The 23,843-nt window shown below is 40.4% G+C and overlaps 1 protein-coding gene across 3 annotated transcripts in view; it reads left to right on the forward strand.

Annotated features, from left to right (window-relative positions):
• kaznb (kazrin, periplakin interacting protein b) overlaps positions 1 to 23,843 on the forward strand; it is a 110,243-nt gene that overhangs the window by 67,680 nt on the left and 18,720 nt on the right. For all 3 annotated transcript variants that reach the window (XM_046075868.1, XM_046075866.1, XM_046075867.1), the window contains exon 5: positions 20,862 to 20,969. In XM_046075868.1, coding sequence (XP_045931824.1) covers positions 20,862 to 20,969 — 108 coding nt within the window. The remainder of the gene's footprint in view (positions 1 to 20,861; positions 20,970 to 23,843) is intronic.

A 23,843-nucleotide genomic window follows, 5' to 3' on the forward strand; every position in this document is an offset into this window, starting at 1 on the left:
ATGGTTCGAAATAGGAGTCAAAGAAGCCACCAGAGTAGAGAAACAGTCTCTTCCCAGGAGATTGAACAAACACTTACATTTAGCCTCATGTGACAATGCTAATGACAGTCATTACCAGGAGCATTAATGAACCAAGTGGTATCCATCACCTTGATAACGGAGGTTATCACAGAGGTTATAGCTGAGATTCCCAGCCAGTCAGTCAGAACTGAAGAAGCCTTTTGGATGAGAGGCGAATCATCTTCGGGTACCTTCAAAAAAAGTCCAATTTGCCCTCCATTTTAGCCCACCTTGGATAACTATGACCTGGATGACTGAGAAACTTCACAAACAGTCAATTTTCCTTACATTTACCACTTAATGTAAGTAAATGTACTTTCCATCACTGTTCAGCAGGTGTGAAAGATTCACACAGTTGTCAAAAGCACATTTTCACAATGTAAATCCACCATCGTGGGGAAACAACCAGGCACAAGGGGTATTATCTGTCACTGGCTCACACCTCATGGTTACAATATGACGTTATTAGTTGAGTAAGCTAAATTACATAAGTTAGAATTCAATTCAAAAGCTGGAAAAACACCACAAGTCAATTTCCCCAAACCAATGAGGCTCTTCAGCTATTCAGGCTCTGTTAAATGGACTCACTTGCATCTCCATCTGGGTTCAATTAGAGGTGCTTGTGTTCACTGTTGAGCTCAAGTGACCATTAATTCCTGTTAATCGATGCAACTTTTCCTTATTAGTGTGTTTTGACCTTTCAACAAGTTACCATAAGCACAGTAGGGATTTAAATGGGTTTTACTCACACTGTGCTGCCTTTATGAATAAATGAAAAGGTGTTTGAGTACCTGGAGCAGGAGAGGTATACAGTAATTATGAAAGCTGGTTTCACTTCATAGACCTACAGAAATATGTAGGTGATTATGAGACATCTTCTGAAACGGAAATGATCTTGTGAAAGTGAAACAGTTGTTTTTTTTGTCGCACACGCCTGGTTCCCTTAAGCTGTTGTCTTGGAAAAATCTCTCTTTCTCTGCTTTTCCCAGCACCACTACAGTCATGGGGGGAATTCCAACCATCTCAGTGCTGAGTCAAAATGTGCTTTGAAATTACAGCTCATTTCTGAGAGGTTTATGGTTACACGGTTTTTTAGTGTGTTTTGCAAGATATGTGATCCATCTCAAATGGATAAACTGTTTGAACAGCTTAAGCAAGACCATATACACACTCTTCCTGTGACATGAGTCCAGGCTTTTGTCCCCCATCATTTTGTTTTATTGTTTATCTGTGTGCCAACAGAAAGGGGAAATGTTGAGAAGCAAGGCTTTTGTCAGTGTATCTTTGCCTTTATGGATGTTTTGATGTCTCTCTGTTGTTTTCATTTGGCGCTGCAGGGCATTTCCATATTTTTTATTCTCATGAGTTCATGAACACGCTCCTCTTTCATTTCTCTGCTCTTTGTGCTTTCTATAACTTAAACTGTAACATATGTTCAAACTGATTTCTAATCACTCACAGGCACAGATGCTTTTCTCTGTAGGCCCGCTGATCGGATAGTATTTTTGGCTGTATTTCCATCTGTAGCAGAGAGAAAGAAAAAGAAAGCAACAAATACTAGAACTCTAAAAAACTAGAAAGGGAGATGATATAGAACCGACAAGATGATATGAAAGGGCAAAAGTGTGAGAATTTCAACAGACCAATGAGCTGCGATGTGAAGAGCTGCGGAGCACTGTGGGAGACAGGTAATGAGTGTGTGCTAATACACCTCCAGCCCTTAATTGGTTTGAATGAGCAGGCTGGAGAGGCTCTTCCATCAGGCTGTGGATGAGCAGACTGTCAGGTGACAAGCCATGGAGAGATAACTAATTGGTTCTCTCCTCCAGACGTGGCTCCTGTCTTTCCTCACAGAGCTGATAGAAACCATGGCTATGTGGTTGCTACAAACCTAAAGCCTCATTTTTCAAATCTCTATGTGCTTGATTAGAAAATGTGCTTCAAGTGGTGCTTATTTTTCCTATTTGAACTCATGTCTACATTCACTAGAAAAGGCTACACTTACGTTTGCTCACCACCGATTGACACATTCTTGAAATAGTGAAAGAAGTTAAAGCTGAAGTGGCAGTTGACATACTATTACTGAAAGAAGTTGGCATGGCAGTTAAAATGGAAGGGCTGGACAAGGTGTCAATGTTAATGTGAGTGCTGAGTGAAGTAGAAGCAACAGGTCCTCCAAATGAAACAACAAAATACGTTGTTTGTCTATGTTGTCTAGAACAACACATAGAAGTTTATTCTAATCTGACACCCTGATCAACAGGACAACATTTCTCTGTGGCTTCCAAAACTGTTACAAATCACTGCTGAAAAATCTGTTTTCTGATGTGACAACACTATGGTTAAGGTTTGGTAAGGTTTAGGCACAGAAACAACTTGGTTAAGTTTATGGCAAGATCATGGTTTGTGTGCAAGGGCGGCTGTGGCTCAGGATGTAGAGCATGTTGTCCACTAATAGGAAGATTGGCATTTCAGTCCCCATTCCTATAGGCGCCATGTGTAAGTGTCCTAGGGCACAACACTGAACCCCCGAATTGCTCCCGATGGCTGTTCTGAATGAATGTGTGTGAATATTAGTTCTGTTTGTTTGTTTCTCAGTGTGTGAATGCGATGTAGTGTAACAGCGCTTTGAGTGGTCGGAAGACTGGAAAGGCGCTATACAAATACAGAGCATTTACATTTAGGATGTCATGGTTACAAAATTCAAAAAATAAATGAACCCTTGGTTAGAGTTAGGGAAATGATTAAAAGCACTTAGTGCTTAATAGAACAACAACATTGATTGTCAGTTGGAAACGGGGTAACGAACAACTGTCTCCCATGTTTTGTTGATCCACTGCAATCTCCTCCCTACACCGACTTTATAGCTCTATAACAGCGTCATCTAACTTCCTCCTTTGCTCCAGTCATAATTGCTACGGGCCACGTGACGGCTTTGTCACTTGAATGTAAAGTGATGTCTTTTGGGGCTGAAACAACTGATGCTGTCGTTCTTGGGAGAATGACATACTCGAAGTATCTCTTGAAGTGAAAGTGTTGAAAGGAGTTGAAATGTCAGTCAAAGTGTAGATGATAAAGTGGATGAAGATTCAGGTGAAGTAGAAGTCATGAAAGAAATGAGAGCGCCAGTCTAAGTGTATAAACTAAAAGAAGCTGTCAGTTGAAGTGTCAGCTAAAGCGTAAGCTCTGAAAGCAGTTGGAGTAAATTGTGCATGAATGGTGGAAGTTGTGGGCAGAAGATTTTGTTGTTCAAGTTGAAGACGCTGAAAGGAGTTAAAATGTCAGATCAAAAGAAAGAGAGGAATGCTGCTGAAATGCCAGTAAATGTGTAAGAGTTGAAAGCAACATTTTAAAAATGTTTATGAAAGTTGGAGCGTTTCCAGAAAGAATATGCAGAATAACAATAATAAAGACATACTGTAAATACAAAACACACACACGTGTGCATCGCCACAAGTGAGCACATTAATAATAATAACAACTGAAATGTGTGCCTCTACTGTAAACACATGGACATACAGTGTTCCTCACGGTGTTTACAGTATCTCAGCACACATTATGTTGACTTATTTTGCACTTGTACAGCGCGGGTTAAGTACTCTCTGGGGAGACAGCATATTGACGTCATTTGATTTCTCCGACAGCGGTGTGAGATACTGAAGTGGCTGTTAAAATGCAGACTGTTGCTTCAAGAGTGTCTCATTTTCATGTTCAAATGTGCTCTTGGTATTAGAGGAAGTGCAGACATTGTTGCTGCCATACTGTATGTTCCAAGTGGAGTGGATGCAATCCTTTAATACTGCTGATATCAAAGGATTACACCAAGATTGTCTTGGGCCTTACATATGTCTCTGTGTCACTATCAGGTATTAGCTTTCTAATATAGTCTACTTTAGCTGTCTGATTACACAGCCAGAGGGTGAAGGTCCCGGCTTGGGAATGACTGTAAGTCAGCAGTGTATCAGTGTCTAAGGGCTATACACAAATGTCCCATCTGCCATGCTGGGATTGCTGGTAGAGAGGGATCAGGGGATGGGGAAGATCATTGCAGGGTGGCACAGCACAAGCTTTACCATAGTTGATAAGGCGGATGGATGGGGGATGGAAATTATTGGAGGGAGTGGACTGATCTCCTTGGTAATCTGTGTCCCATCCCTCATCTGGGATCCACAGAGCAGTAAACTGATATTGCAACAACAGCGGGGAGGTTGAGACTGGAAGAGAAAATGCAAAGGAGGAAGGACAAATATGGATTTTTCCTTCATGCTGAGCAATGAGAAGATGTTGCGGCCTAGCTGTATACCATGGGAACTGCATGGACCGGAGATGAATCAAGGTACAGTGCATTACTTTTCATACCAGGGTCAGAAATGCAGCGATGCTCAACATGCACCAGCTGCTATCCACCTCTGACCTCTATGACTGTCATGCAGCTGCAGTGCAGTAACTTTTGATTTATGAGCTTGTGTCTCTACTGCCTTGTAATGAGATATGCGTGGATATGCACATACCAATGCGATCATTTAACCTTGTGATCAGCAATATGTGGACATCTGATACTGAAGGCCTCTTTTCGTTTCATTCTGAGGGACAATGCTTGTGTGTGGATGTGTGTGTATGTGCATGGGCCAATGAACATTATCGGATGATACATTTAAAATTAATTAAGTCTGTGTCATGGGGGGGATGGACACATCATGAAACAGGAAGTGGATAAGTGTGAATCATTATGCGGCGTTGCTCAGTGTACTGATCCTACAGTCTGACACAATAAATGAGGAGTCTTCTGCCGCTGTGGTTCCATTATTACACTTCAATCCAACAATTAGCTAAACTCACACCATTAATTATTTTGATTCTGTCAGATCTATTGCCCTGTTATAATGAGCTTGCTAAATCTGTTTAAATATAGATTTTTTTTATGCATTTGGTGGCTTAGAATTTCATTCACTACACTAAATTGGCCTGTTTAGCTCGAGTCCTGCTGATCCAACAGCAGTTAGCTGCTCTGACATTTCTAGGCCAGGACCAGGTATGGAGACGAAGGAAGGTTAATTTAAGAAAAGCCAACCACCCACTGACTTCGTTATTTCAGAGCACTTAGGTGTTAGAGAGACTTACTTGAGGAGCTTAAGCAGGATCAGTTTTGTCTTTAAATTATCTGTAGATGTGTGTGTGTGTGTGTGTGTGTGTGTGTTTGTGTGTATGTATTTATCTCATCTGAGAGGCTTTGTCAGGTCCACTACGAGATTAAGTTACATTACATTGTTTTTAGTTCACATTTTTTGTGCCTGCGACCTGTCTGCTTTTAAAATGTACACTACTCAAGGATTCCCAGAGAAAATGGTAGAAGCCACCTGGATCCTGACACATCTTGTCATCTTGCAGTCTATATCGTTAGTATAGTAAGGCCTAAACAGTAGTCATAGACATTAAATATATGGCATGTACTGTGTGAAATACAGCTGCTCTTTTCCCCTGAAGGTTGTGTATTTGTTTAGCAAAATGGCCCTCCTCTTTTGAAATCTTCCCTTACACCCTGCTCATCAACTGCATTAATCACGCCTTATTATTCAGGGGCCCTACTTTCTCTGATGTTCCTCATCATTTTCTTTACAGAGAGGATTACAGTTTATCCTAAAGGTTAACGGCTCAACTTACTCAGCAATCCTGATAGGACGGGATGCCAAGGAGCGACAAGGGATGCTCCGTACGCTTCAATTGCTTGTCATGAAGTTGCCAGTTGCTTTTAGTCAAAAACCTCAGTATTTAGTTATAAGGTATTGTTTGCATTAAAGTGTAACCTGTTGAATGAGCATCAGTAAAACAGCATCTTATGAAATGAACTCTCATTTAAAATTAACATTATAGAGCGTGTGCCACACATACTAGAGATGAAACCATTAATCGATTGACAGAACAGCCAACAATTTTTATAATTCTAATAAGTTGTTTAATCAAGCAAAAATGCCAATATTCTATGGTTCAAGTTTCTTAAATGTGAAGATTTGCTGCTTTTATTGTTTTTTCTGTGACTGTACATCAAATATCTTTTTTAACTATTGGTCAGACAACACAAAAACATACTAAGTGACACTAAAAACAATTGTTATTATTACTAATTTGTAATATTTGCAACTCCAATAGATACCTGACCTTTTTTTAATGTGCTGACCTTCTTTCATTATTAGAAAACAACATTACTGTCTTTTTGATGTTTATTGATAAAGCTCTTCCAAACAAAAAAAAACATTTTATTTATATTTCTTCTCACAAGGTGATTTGGAGTTTATTAAAGTCATTGGACAACAGTAAATATACTGGAGTTTGCTTTCAGATATGCTGCATCATCTGCCCGGGATAATGTGTAGTCAGGACCATGGCTATCATTGAGGACATGTCCTTGGCATTGTCTCTAACAATTCAGGAGCTTAAACGACCTGAGGAGAAGGTTACATCACACAATTGTGCATAAATTGGTGATTTTTGTAGAAACATTCTGGTATTTTTAGAGTCAGTACTCAGATGTTACAATCTTTAAGCAAACAATATGTTAAAAATTTTTTTTCACAAACTAGATAACATCATGTCATTGAAACATTGTGTGGAGCAGTTGAATTTAGACAAAATGGAATTTAACAGTGAAATGATTGTAGGTTTTCGGTGGCTAGTCAAACATTTCTTGGGTTTGAGAAAGTATGGTATTTCTGAAATCCTGGCTATAACTCAGTTTGCAGCAGATTTTAAAGTTTGTTACTTTGTCGTCAGGTAGTTTTATTAACTAAATTAAATAATGTCAATTTATTAGAGATGATGGCTTTGGTTGACTCTTTCCTCACATCAGTGTGCCTTGATGCATTTGTTTAGTTTTCATCGTTTTTCTTCAGTTTTTCTCTTGAATTGAATTGAATCTGGGTATATTTGAATGAAGCTGCTGGGTACAATGTTGTCAAACCCATAACATCAATGGCCAAAACTCCAAAATACAACCCACCTTGTAACAAAAACTGATGATACATTTTATTTGTGATGAGACATGGGCTGCACTGACCCATAAAATTACATTTAATATTTTTCAATGGGATAAAAGTTATGCTCTTTCCTTCAGGCAGTTTTAGACAGACATTTTCCTCTCTGTGAATTCTAAAGTAATCTTCTGCTCCACACAAGAGTAAGCATACTTTCCCCCAGACAAAGCTCACACAGTAACTTTCATGGCAAATTGATCTCTGGTGTTGAAATATCAGCTTTCTTTGGCTCTTCAAAGTAAAAATGTGTTTATTGCACGAGGTTCGCCAGATGCTCAGGAGTGTCTCGAGAGGTCTGTCTACAGAAATATGGTCCAAATAGGAAACAAAATGGTGCCTCAAGAATCTGAGCTGAGTGTTCGTTAATTAACCAGGCAACACTGTGGAGGAAGAGGCAACTGATGAAGGTCTCCAGTCAATCCAGCTCTGTCCCTTGAGAGTGTACTGCCTCAAGGAGAGACAGGAACAGAAAACCCTTGCTGTTTCAATGTCTCAGATCTGACAACAATGACTCTGCCATGCTGACACGCTGCAGTGGTCTCACTGAGCTATTGCTGTTGTCATATTGATTTGTGGAAAATGGAAATGAAAGGTTTTGAAAATTTTCAATTCTTTTCTCATTTCTCATTTTCTTTCTGCTCTTACTGTTTGATTATGTTTAAGTGTTCCTGACTTCTGCTGCCTCTCTGGTAGCTTCCCTGCAAGGTGCCGGCAGTATGCATCTCAGAGCCTCTCAGCTCTTATTACTGTAGTTACTCTCCTGGGAAGAAGCCCCAGTGGATCAAACGAATGGTGATCACTGACGCAGAACCAACCGGAGGGAGGTCGCTGAGGAGCATTAAAGACGGAGGGAGAAACAGTGACAGACACATAGAGAGAGAGAGAGAGAGAGTGAGTATCTATCACTGCAGGAGTCGCACTACAGGGAGAGGAGAGGAATCTTAATAATCATGAGGAAAAAAATCCTAAGAGAGAAAGGACTAGATGAGTTGAGGGATTTGGGGGTTTTAAAACTTTGAGAAGAGGTTGATTAATGAAAGAGGATGCAGGAAGAGAGGGCAGTGAGGGAGAGAGTAGGCTGTTGGACTCTCTGCACAATTGCAGTGTTGGCAGCGACATACGAAAAACCGAGGCGGATAAAGAGTGCACAAATTGACATACAGAGAAAAAGTGCCCGGGTCGCTCTCAGCAGTTTCAACTCCTACAGATAATGAGATGACATCAATCACTCAGGGGAGCACTAAACCAGTGCACTATTGTCTGCACTTTTGTTATACAGTATCACACAAAAGGTCAGCTTCCTGGACTGGCAGAGGAGCTTTTTGGACCATTGCCTACTTAGCATCAGTAATTATTATTACAGCCTGCAGCAGGAGTGCAGCAAAACAAATGAAAAGGATGAAAAGAACACAGTCTGTAAACTAACATGCTATTGTGAAAGATATCAGGGTAATGACAAAACACCACAATGACTCTTACAGACCATATTCTCCATATCTTATAAGTGTTGAATAATGAAATTCTACAATATTTTTTTCTATAATAATTTTCCCCCCAAAATTGATTTTTCTGGTTTTTGCACAGAAATCTTCAACACCAGCTTGCATCACATTGTTGTCCTGACAGCTGCTGGGGAAGTTGTGCTGTCTTCCACTGAGACATAGTTTCATCAGTCGACTACTTTCAACTTGTACATAAAAGTTGCACATTTTCATCTCTCATGAATGACCTATACTGGGTCTGGTAAATTGCTTTCGCATTCCACTGCTATTTGTGAAAGTTAGCTTAATTTTACAGGTCGACCTTTCTCCTTAATGAGATTTCTATTTCCAACAGTGTTATTGGCTCAATTGTATTAGCTAACATGAAACTGGCGTCCCCTTCCTTGTAGATGCCATCTAGTCCCATTGGTGATGTGGTAAATACTTTACAACAAGACACGCACATTTTCGATTATTTTCTAAGGAATGTGTAAGTAAGAAATCAGGAACTAACTACTATGTAATGAATAGGGTACGGGTATCTCTTAAACAACAACTCTGAATCAAGGACTTAAAAGTTAAATTAAGAGATACTCAATAATCAAACTGCTAGCATCTTATGATTTTCCTTGATATTAATAAATCTTTATACTGTACTGGCCAGTCGAGTTGATTATGAATAAACTGAGAAATCCAACAGAGACAGGACTCCCTTATAGTGGGACATTTCTGTTCTAGCAAAGTTAAACCTATTTGGATCTCAATCAGAGGATGACATTTAGATAACAGATTAAAGGGCCTTTCACTCATTCAAGTGTTTCCACTTATTCTGGCTGATTAGACTTCTGTTCAAGTTGAAGGTAGGCAGTGCTTTGCTGGGAATTACAGGGAATCTCCAGACTCCATGTAGTAAAGAATGAAAAAGGTGTAAGCTAGCCTAACAAGTGCAATAAAGTTAACAGAGTGAGGAGTTCAATCAAACACAGCAATGGCCACAAACAAGTTTGTTCAGGGCCTCTAAGATAACGAATATGACTCACTTATGTCTCTTATCTATCTTCTTAAAATAAAAGATTATCTAGAAGAAGACAATCAGCGATAGCAGCAAACTTGTCAATACTTGACCTTCACTTTTCTTCCATGTCGCAGGTGCACTTTGGGCGTTAACCACCCAGAGCAGAGTCAGTTTTCACCCATTCCTGCAAGCTAATCAGCCTTTCAAACGCGCGGAGGTTATTAACACAAGTTAGCAATGCTGGAGAACTGGTTAGCTAACTTTGCCCTGAAGTGAGATGACAGTCTGCGAGATAGCTGGCTGTGCAATTCACATGTATTCAGTGCAAATAAAGTTGCATTTTGGAAGAATGGTGGGAATACAAACCTCCCTGTGGGCAGGGGAACTTCTTGGCAGCAATTTGTGAGAATTCACATTAATTGACAGGCGGGTTAGCATAACAAAAAACGTGACAAAGCAGATGTAGTGTGTATAAATAGTGAATTATTTCTTCCTCGATCACCGGTTGCAGCGTTGCTCTGCAATACTCAAATACTGGTGGGAAACTATAATGCAATATTTTAGATAAATCACATACTTTTAGATTATGAGTTATTTTTGAAACTACTAAGCTATATATTAACAAGCACTATATATGCTGATATAAAAGCGTAGTCTATTGTATGAAATGCAAGTTCAGGTCCAGCAGTGGATCAGCAGTGAAGTCTGACGTGGTTGCTTAAACCTCAGCTGTAACAAATAAAAAAAAAAAAGTGTTTATATTTGCCATATAGTCATTGTGCAATAACCAAGCATTACCCTTTCCCGTTTTCTTCAACAAATTAGTTGCAGCCACAATTTTAAACTACTTTTAAAAAGCTACTTCAGTCTGTGTTCTTCAAAAGTCAGGATCATTACATTTTAATATAAAGGAGGAGATTTTAGTAGATAAAATGAGGACATTACTTATTTCAACAAACTCTTTGACCCTGAATAGGGGTCATCATTATAAATAACCAAAGTTTAATACTGTAGATGCAGGTATGGAAATCTTCAGTAATTGGTAGACTTGTGTAGTACACTATGCGAAGAAGAAAGACCCGGTTTGTGGTGTGTGTATGACATTTGCATGAAGCACTGTGGTTAAATCAAAACTTAAACTGAGATGCCAATTAGCACTTCCACTGCCATCCCACTAATTACAGTCTCATGCAGGCTAAAGCTTTGACAAAGAGGACAGGAGGATTCGATTTTAAATGTGGTTGCTACACAGGAGCTCATATTTTTGCTGCTCTCTGATGCGGTAGGAGAGGAGTAAGTGGTCAACTCTCTTCTTGAGATGGGGCCTGTGCTGAGACATTAGTCATTGTGAGCGGAGCATACTGCTGAGCAAAAAGCTGATTCAGGTTCTTATAGAACTGTAAGGTGTTTCAAGAAGGAGGCAACGACCTTAAAGACTTCAGCTTCTATTGTACCACTTGCTGTGAGTAGAAGTCATGGGGTGGATAGCTTACTGGGTCATTTTTCATTTGCTGACTTTATTCACCACTACTGTAAAACTCACCACCACAGTGGGTAATTCATCACCTCACCAGAGGGATGTAATTCTGTGTGATATATTTCTTCCTCCAAGGATAAAACAGTGACTTCACTATATGTATCTCTCACATTCATGTGTCCCTTCTCTATCAAAGCTTATTACCTAATTCAAGTGTAGTAATATGAGTAATGACCCGCTGGCATTACACTGGGTATGAAGGGATCCTGCAATAATCTCAGTGTTTCTTAAACGTCCTCCGTCTCTCACCAGGTCCAGTTCACTGCGGTGTTTTGAACAAGCTCTTGATTTCAAAGTCACCATGACGCTCTGATGTAGTTTCTAAATTCAAGTAATGTATTTTATTTTCTCCATGCATTGATTATTGTGGATATACAGTATGTTGTTGTCATTTACCTTTATGTTTATCAGCCAAAGAAGCATGTAAGGGGTGCTGTAAGGTAGACCTGTGAAAGTCGGGAGGCAGCTTGGTTGTGTTTCACCCTGCAGATCAGCCAGGTGTTGTCACTGTTGTCAGTTCACCTTCCTTCTTCTTGTGCCAAAGCATGGCACTCGAATATGGGGTTTTAACCTTTTTGGCATGTGACCCAACTCATCATGGTTTCAGACCAAAACCGAGTAGTTTGCTGAGTTTTTATGCACAGAACGAGGCAGCACAAAGCGGCTAACTAGGATGCCACAAACTAATGTCAGTAATTATATTATACAATTTTTTACCTGGTGCTCTCATCCTCTCTGATACTTTCTATCATTGCTTGAGAAGTTTTACTAAAGGATTGGAGAGAAGAGAATAGTAGAGTAGAAATGGCCAATATGAATTTTTCTACCACTCTTCTCTACAGATTGCAGCCACCATAACTCATGGCCAGAATCCTGTTGGATGCACATTGTGGGGCTAAGTGTATTTAGGGTCATTGTTCAATTTAGTTGAACTTTGGCAACTATGTAGACAGCAATGGCTAGCAGTTGCTTTCTCTCCATAGGAAATATTTGGCATTACTCTGCACAATGTCGAATTTGCCCTTTTGGTGTGAAAGCCTTCGCCTTCTGGTGGAACGCTAGTCGGTATAAGCTAAATTGCCATAAGCATTAATTTATTCCCATGCCAATACTTAAAGATAACATTTTGTGGATCACAGTGGTTGTGCAAGTGTCTGAGGAACATTAGAGAAAAAATTTTGACTAATAGATCTAGACTTTGTTGTTGGTTCCAAGAGAGTGGAGAAGCACGTGTGACTTGTTTCCACATTATGCTTGATGTCAGGAGCACAGCATGTGTTTGTGTTCTCTCTGCTTTCCTCCTGCAATTAGCAACTGTAATAGACAGTAGGGGCAACTCTAGCAGGCAAGCGCTATTTATAACAAGAGCAAGATATGTCACACCACAATAGCAGCTTTTAAAATCAATAAAATATTTTGTCATCTTTTTACTGCAGCACAGATATGGTTGCTAGGGTCGAGTTAAGCTTTGCTGTATTGAGTTGTTATACATTGCAGATGATATTCAATTCTGTTTGAAGACAGTATGCTAGCTGGTGGAGCTGACATACTGGTTCCTATGTGGATGATTCCCATTCCTCCATCTGTAGCTGGCTTGTCTAGGCCCAGTGAACATGGTAGTCTTAGTTCTATTATTCACACCCTTACCCATCTTCTCTCTCGGTCAGCACTTCAAACTATGCCTCACATACTATTACTGTAACAGCCCCAACAGAAAATTGGTGCTCTCTGTGTGTTGCACCCACCACAGACTCCAAGGGATGCGTTACTGTGTTGTATTATTGAAGAGTAGTGACGGTTTCCCCTGGAGAAGGGGCTCTGCTCTCCCACTGGAGCCCTTCAATCTTTCATTATAGTGACATTATTCCTTTTTCACAAACTCTTCTTTACCTCACAAACAAAAACTTAATTAATAGTTTGTTTGAATGAGAAGAATGGGGTGGAAAAAGATGGGCACTTAAGTTAGTTAAAAATGCACAGATAAGTCTTCTCAACCATTACCAAGACTCCCCTGCTAGCTGTCTTTTAGAGCAAGGCATATGATGCCCAGTCCGTCCTCTGTCCCGGTCCTGCTGTCCAGAGAGAAGGGGGTCCCTCTTGGATCCTGCAGAGGCAGCTGGGATGAGTGGGTGTGGCAGGACTGGCATGTGTGTAAAGAGCGTTAATCAATTCCCAGACCCATCAGGGCATGGAGGTCAGCAAAGCGTCTCATATTTTCCAAATGTCCCTGCACGCTCTGCTATCGTCGCAGCTTTTACCAAAAGCAGGAAAGGCATTGGAACAAGGAGCTGGAGGATTTTTTTAGTTGTGTCAGTGCTGGATTTCTTCCAGGCAGATTTTCTGCTTAATCTTCATTTTAAATCCGTCCTCGTCTAGCTTTCCTGGTCAGGCAAAGCCTTTGAGTTGTGCCAGGCCAGATGATGCCCTACAATGACCAGCTGTGACCTACAGAATCAACAAGATGAGCCATAATGTCTGTGCTTGTGTGTGTGTGTGTGTGTGTGTGAGTAATAGAGGGATTTTGTATTGTGGTCTTACATAAACTGGCACATTTGCATTCATTGTGCATCAGTTGTTTTTCTGATGATATTGCAGCATTTATAACATTTTAGAGATTACATATAAATAACTTTTTCTCCTTTGTGTATTTCCTTTCATTTATATTTAATTTATACTAATGTTAGTCTAACTTCGCTCTAACAGCTATTCTGTCTGGTGTCCCCGTTGGTGTCAAACTGAGGACAAAACCTGAAGTTATGAATTTGTTCTCAAACTCTGGCTAATCCAACTGAACCTTGAGCCCACGATGGTACTCTTCGAGGAGGCTGTGTTGGATTAACTAGTGTACAACTGACAGTAGATAATCCTCCCGGGTTACAGAAATATTTATTATCTAGGCCATAATGGATTCCACATTTTTTGAGCCACAATGATAACGATTATAAATGCTTGATGGACTGTCCTACATCTGTCCAATGTCTATATCTATAAGGTAGCCAGCATGAAGGATGATGTGATGTTTTTATAGTTTTACACAGATTGCTTATCATTAAGCACTAGTCCCTTACTATTCCAGCTTGGCAGGTCAGCCCCACTGTGATTATTCATCAGCCAGCATAGATCATCATTCCAGTCATATTAGGTGATGCAGAACAACACAACCCCATAGTGACTCCAAGGTCAGGCATCATCCCATTACCTTGTTTTCCCTAATGGTATTGTTATGAATGAGGTAGTTTCTACTCTCTTGAGCCCTTCAGCTCTTTTGGTGTCAGCACAATAACATAGCCGAGTTTAATCACAGAGTTGAGCACTGCAATGCTGATAAAAATTTGTGCAAGTGTGGTATGTTATACGGAATTGTAATGGTACTCATTCAAAACTACCCCTGTCTGCAAAAATGTTATGCCTCCCTAGCAACGCGCACAAATTTCTCCTTTCAGATGACATGTCAGAGTGTAGTTTTGTACTATACAGTTGTACCATTTTCTTCAGACAAAATTGAAACAGCAATTTAATTGCATTGACTTGTTAGGGCTATGTGAAATGGATAAAGACCTCTGTCATTGTATGTGTAGTTTTATCAAAATACACTTGTGATATTTTCTGTAAAATCAATTGAGAAACTGTTTAGGGACTGTATGAAAATAATTATGGAGGAGAGAGGGTCAGGAAAGGTTGAGGGCATGTCATCTTTCTTTTGGCTGAAGGTAGGGAGTTTTTTCTCATCCTAAATCTATGTTTTATTTCAGCCATCCCAACATAGTTAATAGTTACATAAATACATGGACAATACATACATGTATAACACCAAAAAGACAAATTTCATTTCACACAAAGGTACACTTTGCCATATGTAGTTCATTTTTATTAATGTGCACATTGGTAGCGCACAGTAGAAGTTCTATTAAGATATTAATGGGCGGGTGTTTCAGTTTTTTAAAGTCAAGAGGATGGTTAAAGGGGTTAGGGTTAGGTTTGCAAAGTGAAAAAGGGAGTTCCAATCTCCCACAGAAAACACTGCTCTGAACTGCTTGAAAACAGCTCCTTTCTAGTCCAGCTGCTTCCCTTTCATCCTTGTGACGACACTGGGATGAAAGCTAAATGCGCCTCATATAACGCTCGCCAAGCGGCTACTCCGACACGCCCTCAAAAACACTGGTGGAAAAACACTGAGCTGCAGCACACCTCTCCTCTCCCTTCCAAACACTAGCTACCCTCCAGGCAGTCAATGGACATAAAGTTGTTATTGTGATGTAGAGACAGAGCTCGGTTAAAACTTTATAGATGAAAGATACTTTTGTTACAGATTAATAACTCACCACTCTGAAACTCTTGCTCCATTCTATGTTTCCAAGCTGGTCGGCAACATGTAGCCTACAGATGAATCAAAGCTGTTTACCGGGTTCTCGCTGACCCGCCCTTCTCTGCTTCTGATTGGCTAATAGTCCTTAACTAGAAACTGTGCATGTGCAACTCAACAACAAAGATCATTTAGAGACGGCAAGATGTATCACTCCATAGCTAAAACAAAGACTTCAACGAAGGGTGAAAAGAGGAGCTGCAGCATTGTGCGGTATGAAAAAAAATATGGTGTTGTAAACCTGTTCTGGTACAACCCCTAAATAAGACTTGAAAATGAGCATAATACCACCTCTTTAATAACCCGGAGGTTTTTTTAATAAAGTAAAACATGGATTGTACCCAATTTGTACAATGCTGTGGACCAATACATCCGTCAGATGTATAAATGTTCAGTCCCCCTCACCATCCCAATAATATTATTAACAGTCCCTTATGGAATTAAATAACTGATAAACTTTGATCACATTTATGCAAAAATCCACAACTGCCATAAAACTGTTCTGTCATCTGCATTACCCACAATAGCCTAATACATCCAGAGATGTTAAATGCAAAGCAACCCCTTATAAATGAGACGGTAAAATGTATATCATCACGGATTAATATATTTCCCTTTCACCCACCCGTAAGTCCTGTAATAAAAATGCTGCAGTTAGTGTTCGACAACACCGAACAGGACTTGCTATGGTTTGTGAGTGCTTCTCGGCATACTCCACATCTCTACATGTTGCTTTTTAAAATCCTTCCTTCATTTTGTCCTTTCACACAAAAATCATTGGAGCGAGAGAGATGCAACAAAACCGTGGACTACTAAGCTGAACAACACCGGCAGTAACACCGGTAACCCTGGACACTCATCTTCCTCAAGCAATTTCTCCTCATTGATGTAATGGATGTGTCCCTGACGGGGCTTTTTTTGCACGTTTCCTCAGGGCAGGCTGCTGTTGTGCTCTTAACGGCAGCACACAGCATCCAGCGGCTATAGATCACAGCAGCCTTGGAGCAGCCTTTCAGGCCTAATGTTCTGTGAGCACCGGGAGTATTGATTCACTGTGTCACGTATGATTATAAACACAGATTAATAGACAGTAAGTTTTCAGCTCCAGGCAAGGAAAAATGTTAGATGAATGATATTTTTCTGCAGTGTTTTGGCTCCATGTTTTGGTTGTATAATAGAGATATGACAGCTCAAACTTCGATATATATAGAATATAGTTAGTTGCGCTTTCAATCTGTCCCCGAGGAGAAATCTATCTGTTGCTTTTCCTATGGAGTAAAGACCAAGTCAACTTTCCCCAAAGTATTTCACTGCTGTTGTTAAATAATTATGTGGCATTTTTACAGCCTATGTTAATGAAGGCTTCAATTTGTCATTTTCCAGTTTAACACAATATTGTCATTGCAATTTTCCGATGTCATAAAGTAGATGTAATTCCAGTTCATTGTTGCCATATGTGTCTAAGGCTGTTAATGATACCTACCTGTGGAGATGTGTAGTGCTGTGGGAGTGTGCTTTGTCAGCATTCTGTACGCTGGGATTTGGATGAGCTTATGTGTCTTGTGTCTGATAATACCCGAAGCGACCTTTGAGCGTTGGGGTCAGGGATGAGCAATCTCCCTTGTGAAATATTCAAACAATAAATATTGTCAAGCGAGCTCAATCCCGTTGTCTTATAGAACCAGGCGAGGCTTTCTGGCTCAGTCTTGTGCCGAAGGTTAGAAACCCAAAAGGCATCACATCATTTAGCTTTTTTAATTCATTCACTGTCGGCGCTACTGTGAAATTCCATTTAGATAGTGTTTCAAATTCTTCTCACATTATGTTGTGTCAATTTAAATGCATGAGAGGATATAATAGAAATTTGAACACTATGGTTTTTGTCTTCCTAGTGAGGAATAATTACTGTGCACCACAGAAAATGGTTAAATTCTTCAGGGCTTTACATTTTAGGATTATGACATTTTCCCCGTAAAACATCTTAACTCTTTTTGCCCCAGTGTTGCTTAAGCTTTTCCTCATACTTTTGTTCTAATACTGTCTTTTTTATCATCTCTCTCTGCTGAGTACATAAAGTAAGCAATTAACCAAAAAATCCCCCTCAGTATCAATTCATGGGGCTTTGAATTGCTGTATTTTAATCTGCACCACAAACCCCAATCAAAACTATAGCTCTCCTCCCCTAACAAAGACCAAAAACCTTTTAGTGGTTGAGAATAGGTGGAAACACTGAACACTACAGTGGCCTTTTTTTTCTGCAAGGACTACTCTGATAGCCAATCACCTCTCAAAGTTAGCCTGCTCTTTTAAACGCAATTCATGGCTTGATAATTACAGTGTGTTTCCAGCCATTGTAAATTATTGTTAGTGGTATCTATACAGGTTTTTTCTCAGTCTCTCAGAATGATACACAGCACACATAGCCATGTTATTGCGCTCAGCAGGACTGTGTTTCAGGGCGCTATGACTCCACAGTAGCGTGGTGATGTGACTTTCCGGCACGATGACTGATACAGGAATGAATATGTCTGCTGCCTGCATGGATTGAATGCCAGTGTAATTAAAGGTTGGCGGAGGGTGGGCAATGATGAGCTGTCTGCACACCAATGATAGTTGCCTCCTATGTCTGCTTGTATACCGTCTCTGACTCCCACTGAGTGTTTCTCACCTCTCTACATCATGTCTCATACATGTCATCTGCAACCCTCAGCTAAGTGTTAATAGTTAGGGAGGGCAGTTGTGTCAGACGTTTGAATACCCTCTATGACTTCCTGCCATACCTTGGGTTGTTTCTGCAGTCACATACTCTTAATGTATTCTTATTAATAACTAGTGGGTGTTTTCCCTTGTGATGCTGTTAAGGCTGTGTTTTTCCCCTGTCTTTTTCATTTTTAAAGGATTTATAATAACACTTCCCAGTCCAACTGAAATAAAAATGCATATCTTTTTGCTACATTAATATTTATCTACTCTGCTCTAAATAAAAGTGCAACATAGTTAATAAGCTAGGACAGCTTCCTCTACTTGGGGTTCTCCGTCCCCTCAAAGGTCAGCACTGTCAAGTTGGCTTGCTATTGGAAAACGGCTCCTGTCAAAGTTCACCTGAGAAAATGCACAGGCAGAACTAATATCATTAATAATTGCTTGGTTCCATTAGGTGCACCAATAAGAGTTTCCAGTGAGCCAGCATGCACAATACCAGGACCTTCTCTAAGTGGAATGCAGACATTAATGTTATTTGTATCACCTTTCCTTTTCCTGCTATGACATGTCAAAATGTCTGCAAAAGGTCTATTAAAGTAGGTCTTTACTTTATCCATGAGATAAAACAATAAAAGTATAGAACTAGAAAGTGGCCTACCTTATTTTTAAGGTAGGTAATTTGCTGTCGTCACAACAGATAATTTGATTGAGTGATGAACATATGAAATAACTGTAAAAGACGTTTGCAATTGTTTTGGCAACGGTTGAGATCACAGTCAGTAGCCTGTCCTCCCTGGTTTGGTCAGTTAGTTTACAGATAGCCCTGCACAGCTTGGCCTCATCATTTCCATAACCTTTAACCTGTCCCAGCAGAGGTTCAACCAGGCAGAAATGAGGTGGCAGATATACTGCCCTCTGCTCAGCATATACCTCCCTAGAACACATTCACATACTTTACAGCCTCAACACAGACACAATGACAGGGTGTTTTCCCCTTGAAATACAATGGACCCTGGCTAATCAAAAACCCCTTGGGAATGGGAGGTTATTTAAACCAGTGAAACAGTGAGATGGCTGAAGTATGTTGAAGTAACGAGGTATAGACACACATATCCAAACACATTGTAATAACAATTAAGGTACATTGTTAATTTCTTTTTTTCGACTGCTCATTTAAGAGTGGTGAAATTTTAAACAACGGCTCCCCAAACCAGGCCATATGTTACAGCCATAAATGTATGTATTGACACATTTATACAAACTGTAGACACGCTGGAATAGATTGTCTGTGAATTAGCCTCACAGCCAGCAGTTTCATCCTCTCTCTCTCTCTCTCATTATTGTTGGTGCTAAGTAAAGCAACCTTAGAGCGACCTAGAATGAGCCTGCCCGCTGTCCAATCGCCATATTAAAGACAGAGGAAAAGGTCAGCTTAATAACACCTAAACCGTTATCGACAGGTCAGGACGATGAAGGAGGGGAGAAGGGTGGGGAAGGTCATTGATCTTGATAAATACCATACGGTCTTGAAATTGAATCTTTCAAAATATGCATATTAGGAGGGAAGCTGAGATCATTCTTAAGGAAGAATGGTTGTGCAGATGGTATTGTTCTGAAGGCACCTGAGGGTGGATGCCAACTGCTGTACTCATTGACGAGGTTAATGGTTAAACAAGTAAACACGTTTAGTTTCAACACTCCATTTGTACGTACGCAGGAGATGCTGTCACGCCTTTATCTGGTATGAAATCCAACATTTATAGCCTCAGAAGGATGTATAAGATCAGCAGAATCACTTTTAGTTTGAAGCTTTCAGATCAATAATGGGATCTGAAGCCCTCTTAAAGAGGAAATAATTTCTGTTGTAATGCTATGTTATCTGCTCTACAGAACCACTCTCTGGTACAATGAGGATATGGGTGCCTCCAATAATAATAATAATGGTAATTTTTATAGAATTTCATGCTTTACACATGGAGGTGAAACATTTACAAAAGGAGCTGGAGGAAGAGCAGTGGAAAAGGGACCTTGATGATTTTAAAAGAGATATTTATTCCTTCTTCTTCTTGAACTCTGTAGAGAAGTTACTGAGTGAGAAGAGAAAAAAAGTTGAGTAGATGAGCCTCAGTCACTGGAGCTCACAGACGTCCTTGATCATCGTCATTAGCTGAATGTATAGAGCACAAAAATGGGTCAGAGGAGATAATGGAATCACATAAATGGATGGATTTTATTTGAGAGGCGAAGAAAAGGGGAAAAGGTGTGAAAGATTAAAAAGCAACTGATCTAAAATAAGGTGTAAAGGAGTAAAACATTAGCCAAGAATTGTAAAATAATGGAACAGGTATGCATCATTATTAATACAGTGTCATTGTGCATTTATTATTTTATTATTGCTTTGAAGTGCAGATCACAACTGCCGTGATTTGTAGGAGAGATTCTTATTTGCAACGTGTCTGAAAGTTTGGGAGTGTAAGCCGAATTGACATCATGTCAGGAGGAATCACCTGGCAGGCCTGCTATATCTACGCAGCAGTAAACACACAGTATGACCCCAACATATTAGATCAACGTGGCTGTGTGAATACGAATAAGAAGTTTTGATGACAGAATAAACATTTGATTCATCTGATGTTGTGAAATGACATTCATTGTAAATTTCTTTTCCCTGCAGATCCATCAGTGCACCACAGACAGAAGACAGTGGTGACGGACATGTGCTACCCGACAGAGATATCCAGCCTGATGGACTTTGGCACTCCAGACTGCTCGCTAGGCAAAGGTACGGCTTTACTCGAAAATACAAGGTGTTGCCTTGGTGACAGCAGGAAGTGTGCACCGTGATTTATCCTGGCAGTTAAAAGACACAGAGCTGTCAGCTTGACTGGGAGGTTGACAATGGAGCAAAGGCCTGTGCAGGCTAAGAGTATGAGAACAATCAGATAACAGCACTTGGTACCCGGCCTCAAGGGCCTTACAGTTCCCTGCAGGCTTTGATTTATCACAGCTAAATAACATGTTTTGTCACCCAATACAGACTGCAGAGGCACAAGACAGTGAGCCTTCATAAACGTCTTACCAGAGAAAATCCTTTCACTTTTCAAATTGTTTAAATCTGAATGCAGTGATATTGACACTTACCACACTGGAGTTGTATTGTAATGTGCAATTGTTGCATCGCAGCAAGGCCACTTATTTTCTCCAATCACTGTCATCAGTTTGTTTTGTAGAGAGGCCTGTCTGGCTCAGGATAATAGTCTCTCTGAGTGGTAATCAAACTGACCACTCTGTAACAATACGCACCACAAAGGGTATTGATCATAAAGTCTATTGATCGCATGTACATTGTTGCTTAATCTATAAACCTTGTGTCCGTTTATTGTTTTCATCTTAAAGACTGCTATTATTCCCTACTGTTCTCACACTGATGCCAAACCAGAGAGTCTGCGTTGTAATTGTATATCCTATCTTTTCATCCAATCTAGCCACTTGAAGCAGTGCGTTCTCAGCAGCTATTATACAAGCCTCATGTCATTTCCATCAACAATGAGCAGTGACACTGGTGACCTCAGTCACTCATTCTCCTTTTTCTATGCCCACCACTGCTTTCACTCTCTCTCCTGCTCATTTTCCCCCACCTCCTTTTCTCTCTCTCTCAATGCTAGCTAATATTTTAATGCCGCTCCTTTTTGGCTCTCTATCAATGCTCCCCAGCACTGATAATGCAGACTGACAGGTCAGCCGTGTGCAGTTGAGAGAAGAGAGAGCAGTACAGTGGAGGAGAGCAGAGGGTAGAAAAAGAAGGCTTTAAGGATTTCTTTTGGCTTTAATGTGAGCAAAGCAAATGAATGACATAGTGATACAGGGAGTTAAGCCGAAGAATAAGGACACTGAAGGGTGGAACATTTCACACTGAAGAAGTGTCAGGATAAAAGCAATGCGAGTGAATAAGATTTAGTGTAGCTGAGAGGCAGGCTACAGCATGACCTTGAAATAATGAAGTGCTACATATGGTCAATTTTCTCTTCAGACAAGTAAAAAGCAGCTATTCAGACAGGTTTAAATTTGATCTAAATGGGTATAATTAGCATATGTAAATGTTCTAATAATTTAGTTTTATGATATATTATAGCTGTAATACTACAGTAATGGATGGAGCAGAAAAAACATGCACTTATAATACGCGTTACACCTTCTAATGATGTGTTAATTGTATTCGCTATGGAGGAGTTGTCGTTTCAATCTTTTCTCTCCACTCTGATCAGTCAGAGAGAAATGAGCCTGGCAGAAATCCTTGAGCTGTCACCGTGTGATTGACAGATCCATTGCCTCATGTGACAAGTATCTGGTTAGAGCACATCTGATCTTTGGACGGAGCTAAAATGCTGAGCATCAACCTCTGACAGGCAGGACAAATGGCACTCTTGCTCTGGACTGCTGTCACATTTTTAAATGCAAGAGGTTGAACTCGTCCTTCTCTTACACACACACACACACACACAAAAACACTCGCGCACACATTTTGCTTACACTTGTGCTTTAGTATGCCAGTTATGTTACTCAAGTGCTCATAAAGCAAAAAAATCCATTATAAGTTTATAACCAGCCAGGCTGAATTAATTCAGTCACAGTCCTATCTGTTTTCCTCATATTGCCTGTACCTGCCTTAGAGTTTCAGGCCTAAAGAGCGCTGTCAGGCAAACTGGACCAGCCATAACCTTATTTACTCTGTAACTGTGTCTGCAAACATCCAAATTCCCATCTAACATGACATAGACCGTCCTTACTCAGCACTAGGCTGAAGCCCATGCAAAAATCCCTGGAGGGTTAAAGATAACATGGGAGAGGTTTTATTAATAATCCAATCTCAGTGTGTACAGCTATGGCAGTTTGGTCAGAAGCATGGACTTCGTACTATTTCATGATCCATTTTTTGAGGCGTTTATATTGAAGCTTACACTTGCAGCATTTTTATTCAGAGTTTACATTCATACCTCCTCTGGCCAAAACACACATTCACATTCAGCAAGTGAGTAATGTAAACTCATGTTGGTTGCAAAGGCATCGTGGGCTCAGAGGGAGTGCATAGCTTTTGTACAGAGGGGACTATTGTTCTCTGTTAAGTCTGTGCGTGTAATTGTACACTCCGTCCTCTGATAGCTTCCGGCCATCAGGTGGAGTGAGAGCTCCACTGACTCACCTGGTTCATTACCTGAGGCCTGAGGTGCAGTTTGTATTCCCCTCCCCCTCCTCCTCGTCTGTACACTAAGGGGGGAAAGATGAAAAGCAGGAGTGGGCGTGGGGTGAAAGTTGTCCTAGCTGCTAGGGCGTGTCACCAAACAGGTACATAGAAAGTGGGAGAGAAAAAGAGGCACATACAGACAAAGAAAGACTGAAAAGGAGCAGGATATGAAGCTGAGTGGCTCTCAGGGGACGACTTCCTAGTAACCTGTTTGGGGTGGAGCCTCAGCAAGCAGGGCTGGGAGCGGCCGGGCTGTGGTAGCGCATTGTGTGTGTTGGTTTCAATGGTGTGCGCCCTGCTCTGTACGTATATGTGTGTGCGTTCCTTATTTTTTTTTTCCACCTGCTATGAGAGCTCACACCACAGTTGACAGTGGAGCCGAGGGGAGCCTGTGCAGAGGAGGACATGAGGTCC

Source organism: Micropterus dolomieu, linkage group LG18 (assembly GCF_021292245.1).
Source record: "Micropterus dolomieu isolate WLL.071019.BEF.003 ecotype Adirondacks linkage group LG18, ASM2129224v1, whole genome shotgun sequence".
Lineage (NCBI taxonomy): Eukaryota > Metazoa > Chordata > Actinopteri > Centrarchiformes > Centrarchidae > Micropterus > Micropterus dolomieu.